This window comes from Merops nubicus, unplaced genomic scaffold, assembly GCF_000691845.1.
Source record: "Merops nubicus isolate BGI_N331 unplaced genomic scaffold, ASM69184v1 scaffold52357, whole genome shotgun sequence".
NCBI lineage: Eukaryota > Metazoa > Chordata > Aves > Coraciiformes > Meropidae > Merops > Merops nubicus.
Window position 1 is genome coordinate 1 of NW_008622017.1, and position 9,928 is coordinate 9,928.

The 9,928-nt window shown below is 45.3% G+C and overlaps 1 protein-coding gene across 1 annotated transcript; it reads right to left on the reverse strand.

Annotated features, from left to right (window-relative positions):
• Positions 1-4,203: 4,203 nt before the first annotated feature.
• ZCCHC7 (zinc finger, CCHC domain containing 7) lies at positions 4,204-4,899 on the reverse strand. The gene has a single exon (XM_008944621.1). The coding sequence runs from the start codon at positions 4,897-4,899 to the stop codon at positions 4,204-4,206; it is 696 nt and encodes a 231-aa protein (XP_008942869.1).
• Between the last annotated feature and the right edge of the window lie 5,029 nt (positions 4,900-9,928).

The following is a 9,928-nucleotide window of genomic DNA, read 5'->3' on the forward strand; positions in this document are numbered from 1 at the left end:
AGGCAGCACCACTGCAGCACCACCACCTCGGAGCAAGGAGGGACAGTCCCCGCGGGCACAGGAAGTGCTTTTCCTGCTCTCCCTCTCTGTGAAAAAACAAAGCCAGCACCCATCTTCATACCCCCATTAGTGAAAAGCTGCCAGTCAGCTCTATGTGCTGAGAAACCAAAAAGCACATGACAAAAAAGTTGTATTTCAGAGAAGTGGGGGCACAAATACAGTGTTGCTTAATGTGGTATTAGACAATCAAAAAGAAAAAGTGAAACGTATTTATAACCCTTTGGGAAGAGGGCAGAAAAGGGATGGGAAGTGCTCAGCTAGATACTGAAAAGCAGTGTTTGTAAACCAGCCCTAACTCCCAGGATGTCCGCTGAAGACAGAAGGGTGCAGGTGAACCTTGGTTTTCCATCACGAGCCAGAGCTTGTCCCCAGGCAAAGGGACATCTCTTCCTGTCACAGCAGACGGTGGTGACTGAAGCTAGGGGACTAGATGGTCCTGCTCTGTGACTAGATGGTCCTGCTCTGGCAGGGGGGTTGGACTCGATGACCTCGGGAGGCCCCTTCCACCCCCTAACATTCTGTGATTCTATGGGGAGGAGACTCTGTGCACTGGAGGCATGAAGAAAGTGTTATTTGTCTACAGAGAATATTAAAAGTAGTGAGGCTGTTGGACAGGATCAAGCCAGGCCAGTGAGATGTAGAGTTAGATGAATAAGAATAAGAAGACATGCCTAATTCTTTTCCTTGAGGAGTTATTTCTGACTCCAGTGGAACCCCTGCACCTCTGTTTCAGGGACTCAGGCATGAAAACAATCATCGAATGACTGACACAACGAGCTACTCTCAAAGTCAGAGAAACGTTCACATTTTTGCTGCCTTTCTAACATGAAGCAAACTGGACACTAGACACACCATGACACTGTCACAGGAGGCTTTGTCTTGTGTACACAGTTCACAGGTAGTTTTGGGGAGAAGGGAAAACATAAGGCTTCACCAGGCACTACTCTCCCCATCCATCCCTGTTGATTCTGCAAACCCTAAAATAGTGATTTACATACTGTGCAGTAACCCAAATACTTGATCTCATTCTTTAGAAAGCCTGAAAATAGAAATGTGCGGGTCTCAATTTAATTAGTAGACAATATCTTTGAGAGGATAATTTGCCAACACACATTTTTAAAGTGCATTTCTTCCTTTGGATTTAAAATGTTTATGTTTACATTTCAGCAAAGGAGTCCTTTATAGTCTATAGAATTGTAGATACAATGCTGGGTAAGCTCAGTAAATAAATTATGGTTGTTTTACATTAGGAAGCTTTATAGTTTTTGTTACCTAAAACTATTTTGATGCTGTTTCAGCTCTTGCATTACAGAGACATACCACCGATTTATTTTAACGCTGCATCTCTGCATCCCCATCACCATACATACCAGAAACAGAGCAGCTGAACCAAACTTTTGCAGGCCAGAGCTGCCTGAATAGTATTCACTGGAATTTGGGATGCAGTGGAGAACCTGGGGTTTGTCCTGCAGGACACTCTAGACCTCCCGCGTGTGCCAGTGTCAGGGCCAGGACAGGGGCATGGGCCCCTGGCCCGCCAGACTCTTCACATCATTAACTTGTTCAGCTGGGAGAAATACACGAAGGTTCAGGCATTCTGAAAAGTCCTAGAGATGTAGGAAGGGAAAAGCTAAAACGGAGAGAGACGCCAGTGCACAGTGGGTGCCTCCCCTGCACGGCTGCGTGTGCACGACACGCGTCCCGCGCATCCCACCTCTCGGCACAAGGCTGTGCTGGAGGAACCACTGCTGCTGTCAGCAAGCTGCAGGAAGGGCTTTTGAGGAGGTTCTGACAAAGCTTTGAGAGTAAAAATCAGTGCAGGAGAATAACAAGTATGAGCCTCTTGGGGGCCTGTCATTGACTTCCCATTAGAACATCTCAAAAAACGTTTACTTCACTTACATTAAACGAAAGCCTCTTTGTTCTGAACAGTCAGACAAGTTTATACAGCACAGGAACAGCTCCTGTTACTTCCTTTTAGTGTGGCTTGCTTATTGTCAACACCTACTAATATACACATGAATAAAAAACATTACCACAGTTGTCACAAAAACATACCCTAAGTGAGCAAAACTGACTCCTGATATTAACCTCCTGTGCTGATTTTCAGCAGCACCTCTTGGTCTGCTCCAGCACAACTCCGCTACAACAGCGCCAAGAAGGAAGACAGGAGTGCTCATTTCTGTGTGACACCTCATAAGCATCCCATGGATAACTTAATTACATAGACACATTTTGGGAAACATTCTAAAATTTTTAAATATGCTTACATTCTCAAGAATTAAACATTTTTCTGTCTTGTGGGTGTATTTTATCTTTAGTGATAAAATCCCCGTCAGCAATTTTGGTACCTAAATCCAAGGAGTTACACAGAGCAAACTGAGCAAAAGAAACCCAACTCCAAGTCATTTGCCAGCACAAGAAAAACAGACACCACCCAGAAAAAAAAGGACAGGATATGAAAATACAAAAAGGAAAATATTAATCAAATTTAGCAACTTCAAGTTAATTCTGAGAAACTGAAATTTAAAAGATTTATAGGGAGAAAAATATTACATACATTCCAAATATAATGTGGCTGTCTGGGGTGCTGGCATGGCAGCTAAATGCTCTGCCAGTCTCCCAGAATTGCACTCAGAACAGGGAAATATTTCTCAAATCTCTGACGTTTGGGCAAGCTCACTGACACCTATAACCAGTTCCCTGAGACTGAGTGCACAATACAGCCTTTTTAGCAGTGGGCTGTGGATAACATTCACAGCAACAACTCTAAGCAAAAAGTTACCAAACAGTTAGGGGCAAGACAGATGTGTTTTACCAGAAGAGGGCAAAGATGGTTTCTCAGCTTCCCCATCTCACACAGGTGAGTAGCAGTATGTGAACAGCAGCACCATTTAAACAGCCACCGTGAGGAAAAATACTAGTGTCAGACTGCAGAACATTTCACTACCCTGCACCCAAACCCACCTCATTTACATGTGTGCCAAGAAAAAATACTGTATGTTCCTTTAAATTAAAAAAGAGAGAGAAAAAAATTGCCTTGCAAAGGCCCCCAGTGGTGGAGGTGACCTGGAGACCGTGACCACCTGAGCAGCCGTTTTGTCAGTGTTTTCTCTCAGACTGGCAGGGGATGCTGTTTCTGGAGATGATCTTTGTGCTTTGGTAAACGGGTGGGCACGTACGGAAGCACGGGCCGATGGTGTAACTGAGCACTGGGTTGCCAGGAACAAGGTGTATGCCACACGATGGGGTCGTTACGAACACGTACCTAAAGTCTGTGGGGCTGATCTGATCATTGCATTTCCCCACTTCCTGCACCCTAACAGGGAAGACTATTTTGCAAAACACCAAAGTGTTAGCTGCTAGTCTTAGAGGTTGTGAATCTTTCCAAATTATTCAATGCAGAATCCATACAGGAAGTTAGAGTAAGCCTTAGATGAACAGCCAAAACTGCCAGACTCCTGAAGGAGTGGTTACAGACCCTGCTTCAGGAAGGGGAACTGGCTTGGGAGGCCTCCTCTCCCTTCCTCACCCCTCCTGTCTCAGCTCACCCCTCTCCCAAGTTCTCTGCTCCAGCCCGCAGCGCTCCGGGGGGGTGAGCCAAGGCAGGCGGGCAGCAGGGCAGGAGCCTCATCCCCTGACAAGCAGACTGACACTGCTCCCTCCATCACGAGCACTGATTACTTTCCCACCCTGCAGGACTTTTCAGCAAACTTGTTAAGCAGTTCCTACATCTGATTTTCTTCTAGTCCTCAAGGTGTTTGGTTTTTTTTCTTACCATGTTTACAATAAGAAACTGTTGTACTGCCTCTATTACACCCCTTTTCCCCCTGCCCCCTGCCAATTTCTTCTATGTTCTGAGGAACACAAAATACACACAGAAGTTGGAAATTTCATAAACCACGTCACTGATATTAAATCTAAATTTCTACCAGCAAAAAGGCTGTGTTTCCATAAGTGACACTACTGAAATGACAGTATGGAAATGGTACAAATAAACATCCGTTTCCTTCATCACAGCTTTGCATCCATCATTACACACTGCACTTTGCCTGCTGTTTGTCTTCCTTTTCAAACACTGACATCAGTAACATTGCAAATAATCCCACATACAGAAGAATAAAGAAGTGATTAGAAGAGGTACTAACCTTCACTGACAGGAGTGGCACAGCCTTCAAGGTTCAACATTATATCATCATCTTTGTCATCTGCACCAGCTTCCAGAAGCATCCAGCTCTCAACATGGTCACTTTCTGATATCAAGCTCTCCTCCTCTGAGCTATCATCTATGACCAAGATGTCTTGGATGGCATGAGGTGCCGCAGGGCTAACGGGGTAGAGCTTCCCACTGCTGCTTTTCCTTCGCCTTGAAACATCTGTGCTTGATCCAGCAGGATACAGGGTGTTACATCCAGTAGCTTCGGCATGATTTGGGGTGGAAGATCCTGGGTGGATACGTACTTTACCTTGAGCTAAAGACCTTGTTGACTTCTTTGCTTTGCTTTTGTATATGCTGTCTTCATCTGGTGTATCAGACAAGACAATGATCTCAGAGTCATCTAAAGTCTGAGTGCTGCAATCAATGAATTCAGTGATTTTCTTGTCTTCATACTGTTTTTCACTTAGAACTGAATTATGACTCCTGACTCCTGCAACATCACCTTCTTCATCCATTTCCAGCACGCTAATGACTTCTTCAAGATTTTGGGAATAGTGGATCTGGCTGTAGAGATGAAATTCCACCTCACTGTCAACACTCTGCTCACTGGATGACTCTTCGTGATAAAGTTCATCTTCATACACATCATTATCCTCAGTGTCTTCATAGCCAACAAACATTCTGAAAAGTGAATAGTCTGTAGCTACAAAAAAACGAAAGGTTGTATTAGAATGGTTGTGAAAGTGTCCCCAAAGCCATCATTCAAATGATACCTTTGGTCTTTCTGAAATTGCTAGGGTTCATTGCAGACCTTTGTGTATGGAAGATAAAACTGAACAGACTTAACAGCTCCAGGAATCAATGCTCAAATCCGTAATAGCACCATCTACTTAAGCGTGCGTCTCCGTTGATCTTAACTACTACTTTAACCTCCACAGCAGTTGTGCATAACGTGCTCTCAGCTTCCACAGCTCCCCTCCATTATGGTTCAAAACCAGGGTACCTGCGTGGATCAGGAGCCAAATGAGTGTCTGAATCTGAGTTCTGATAGTGCCAGCAAGTAGTGTTAATTCTGCATATTCTGCAACCTCTTTTACTCAGTAACATCTTATATACGTACCTGAAAGAGCAGGGAAGAAAGATTCAGGAATACTTGAGAGAAGTAACCTGGTGCCTATCTACACCTGAGCTGCAGAGCCACCTGGATTAGCACTTCAGAACGAAACCCTATGATGAGAAGTGCTAGGGCTTGATACAGAAGCACACAGATATGCTCTGCACAGACTCAGTGAAGGCAGTGTAAATAAAAGAATAGCAAAGCTGATGTTCAAACCTGCAGCCTCCATACAAAGTAGCCTGTCACACTGTCCCATCAGGACTTACGAACCAAGTTACAGTGCCATGAAAACACCACTATGGTTCTCTTAGACCCCAGCAAGATACGCCTGCAAACAGTATCTGCCCGGCTCAGCGATGACAGCTCTGTGCTGCTGTCAGCTAAGCAATAATTATCTACAACCTTAAACAGGCTTGTTAGTGGATCTAGGACTAAAGCCCCCATTTCCTTTCTCCTGTACTGAGGAATACTGTTTTTTATACAAGACCTGGCTGATGGGACAAAGGGCACCCTCAGCGAGTTTGCAGATGATGCAAATTTGAGGGTAGTGGTTGATCCAGCAGATAGTTGTGCTGCCATTCAGAGGTACCTCAGCAGGCTAGAGAAGCAGACACAGACTATCCTCGTGAAGGTCGAGAAAGGGGAATGCCAGGTCCTGTACCTGGGGAGGAGACAGGCTAGGGGCCACTGCTTGGGAAGCAGGTTTGCAAAAAAGGACCTGGGGATGGGACAAGCTGACCATAAACCAACCTGCTTCAGCGACAGAACGCCCCCTGTGCTCCTGCAGAACGCGGGCAGCAGGGCCAGGTTGTCCCTGCACAGCACCCGGGACCACGACAGGAGCAGTGTGCACAGCTCCAGGCCCTGCAGCACCACGGGAGCTGCGACACGGCAGAGCCAGTGTGGCAAAAGGCCACCAGAACGATGCAGGGATTGGAGCGCCTGTCCTACGATCACTCTTGAGGAGCCTGGGGGGATCTTATCAAGGCACATAAATACCTGGGGTGCAGGATGTACCACAGAGCCTGGCTCCTCCCAGCAGTGTCCAGCCACATGACGAGAGGCAACAGACAAAAATTAAAATACAGGGAATTCCCGTTAAACATAAGAATAAAAAATCTTTTACTCTGCTGCCCAGAAAGGCTATGGAGGCTCCACTTTTAAAGATGATCAAAACCCAGCTGGACATGGCCCTAAGAACTGCTCTAGATCACCCTGCTTTGAGTCAAGGGGCCTGGATGACATAATTGCCAGAGGTTCCTTCCAGCCTCAGCTGTCCTGTGATCCCAGTGCAGTGCTCAGCGTCTCTAGAGCTCATTCCCTGCTCTCCAGCAAGACAGAAAATCCAGAGACATTCTAAAATTACTTTGAGTTTGACACAGGAGTGTCACTCCCGTGACAAAGAGTTACTTTGACACAGGATACCTTACTTCATTATGTGACCACATCATGCGTGGAGGAGAGGAAAGGGAATACTTCCTCTGAGAAGTTTATCTTTGTGTCAGTGTTACAGGTACTACTGGGGAAGCCAACAAGCATTTGTAGACATGAACACCACGACTTGGAGTTCAGTTTCTGAACTGTGGAAGCAAGTTGCATGGTATTGTTAAAATTCATATACTGACACACAAGTACAAAAATTTAGATTTGGGAGCTTTGTACAGAAGTAATCTGTGTGGTAACAGCATTTAAAGAACATAAAGGCTTTAACTCTGACAGCTTTCTGTGTACACCCTGCCAGTCCTTCCCTGATCATGACAGACTTGACCTTGTTTGTATTCCTGTTGTAGTGGAAGTCAAACTAATGAGGAAAACACTTGTCCCACAAAAATAACCAAAGCAAAACCACACAAACCATGAGCACGGCAGCAGGAAAACGCAATGCTTTGCTTACTGACCATCCATCTGCTGGACTCTTTTCTGTTCAGGTTCCCAGATCTGCATACATCCTTCAGTCACACCTCACTCATTCCCAGCTGAGATATCATCCAAAGACCATCAGAACCCTACTCACCCCCACCCATGCTCAGCTCCACTGGCTCCTAATATGCTCTTGCTGGTTCTAACTAAAATACAGTCCTAAAACTTAACAAGTGGAGGTTATAAAATCTGTTTTAAAAGTTCTCCTGTCCACAGGACAACAACCTCCTGGAAACTTTAATGCTTGCCAACACGGAGCTCTGCTGAGCAGCACAATGTGTGGCAGCATGACCTGAGGATAACATGAATATGCCTGCATCTGCCAGTCTCTGCCTCTCTCATCCAGATTCTTAGGCAAATACAATACCTATTATGCCAAACAAAATATGAAAGAATGAGGTCAGAACTTGTTGGTAAGAGATAAAATAAACCTATTTTATACCAGTATTTAGTTTTAGATGCTGTAGGTAGGGGGGAAAAATAAAATGCAGGTCAGATGAATGGTTGTAGGCAGTAAAAAAAAAAAAAAGTTTTAGAGATATTAAAAGAGCCAGCTTAATTAAAGCACTCCTTCCATCCCATTCTGTCACCCACTGGACAGTTACATAAAATACATTCCTATGGCTGAAAACATGCAGCTCAACAAGGCTAATGGACCACGAGTGCCAAAGAGCACCCAAGGAGCTGACTCGGGGACACTTCACCGTGAGGACAGGAGTAAGAGACTGCATGGCACTACACTTACTTGGATCTGTACTCCCCAGAAGCTCAGGTCAAACAACAGCTCCTCCTCCTCTTAGGCCCACGCACAACTAGAACAATGAAGAGTTCTTCCTCTCACTCAGCTCTTCCTCAGGCCACTGAGGAACAAGAAACACCAAACATCAGCAGTCTGAAGACACCCAGTTCCATGGATCACCATCCTCAAACTCAGACAGCAGCTGTGCCCCACCTCTTCATCACAGAGTGAGACACCCATTTCATGTGTCTGGTGTCAAAGCAGACGGACACAGAGGGGGACCTCAACAAAGTTTTGCTGGCTTTTAGACTGTTAAAGTGAAGCAGTCTCTTACTGTGGCCATACTAACACTCAAACAGAGAAAGACCTCTCTGACTCCCAGTCTTCAGCAATTTAGATGGCCTCTCAGCAGTGAAAGCTTTAGACTATGGGCAACTGTTGCTTTTGCTACCGACTGGACTATGCCAAAAATACTCCCCATGCTTGGGTGTGAAAAACACATTAAAAACAACAGACCTGTGAAGACTGATTTGGTAGGTAACATAGGCTGCAGAAAGCACAGCACATCACTGATGCATCACTGTTTGGAATGGCTTTGGAATATCACAGTTGGGAACTCTGGCTTATAAAAAACTTAAATCCTAAGCCACGGGACAACTCTGTCCCTTCACCAAGAGGAATCCTATTTGTACCTGAAGCCAGAGCACAACCTTCCTTGAAAGTTCCGGGCTGCCTCTCTGGTAGGCCCTATGCAAAAGCAGTTCAGGCAAAGGGCTACCTGTGTTACAGCAAAATTCAAAAAAATCACAGCTATCCACATCTCTTTTAACAATTTCTGAACAAAACTCCAGATGGCTGTAGTGAGAAATGGCAGGAGATAATTTCCCCACATCATTTACACAGGCTGGCAAAACGTCTGCTCCATGAAGAGAGCCAGCACCCAGGGGTGGTGGTCACAGGGCTGGCAGCAGCAGGGGGAGGCTGGGTGGGAGGTGCTGATGGTGGCCACTGGCCGGGGTCAGGGGCACGAGCATACTGATCCAGCTCCCACAGCAGTTTTCAAGCTGTGTGCAGGCAGCTACCTCCTCACCCAAAATCTGAGAGTGCTCTGGACACTCAGGTGTGAGGCCAGCACAGAGGGGGCTTTGCAGAAGGGCCAGCAAGGTGCCCAGGCAGTCCTTCCTGTGCCAGTCCTGCCTCAGGAGCCTGGCCTCTCCTGCAGCTCCTCGCTGCCTCTGCTGAACTTCGTCACTCCTGCTGCTCCTGCTTTTTCAACTCCTGACATCTTTTGGAGCTCATACAGAAACATTCTCCTCTCTTCCTCTGAAATATGCCTTCTGCTTATTTTCAAATATTGAGATTTCTTAAAAAACTCTCAAACAAACAAAAAATGGAATAGCAAAAAATTTGAAAATATGACTTTTCAGACACATGTACTATTCCCACCATAAATTATCAGTAGATTCCAAAAATTTCTGTGTTTCGCTCTCTGCTTGATCTGGTTGACAGTAATGTCAAGTCTAACACTTTATGAGACAGACCACATGGAAAACACAACAACAAATGCATTCCATGCTGTCCTAGGGGGTAAAGATAAGACAGAACCTTATAATAAGACTCACTGTTACACTAAAATAACAGTGAGTTATTTAGAAACAGAAAGGCCTTCTGAAGAAATTGCAACAAATTCCTAAAACCACAGGTATCTCTCAGAGCAGAGGTTCAGATGTCAGCATGGTTGAAGGCATCAACAGACTTTACAGCTGCGTGCAGACAAGACTTTTCCTCAGATCTCTATGTACTCGTATTTGTGACATGGCTTGTACTTCAGGCTGTTGAGATACTGCATGGGTGCAAACAACACGAAATTGGTACAGAACTGGAGTGTTAAATGCAGTGAAATTAAATCTTTCCTTCTGGGTGCTGTCACTGC

Excerpts from the sequence above, each read along its gene's own strand:
- ZCCHC7 (XM_008944621.1), bottom strand. The coding sequence starts at position 4,899 with ATGTTTGTTGGCTATGAAGACACTGAGGATAATGATGTGTATGAAGAT.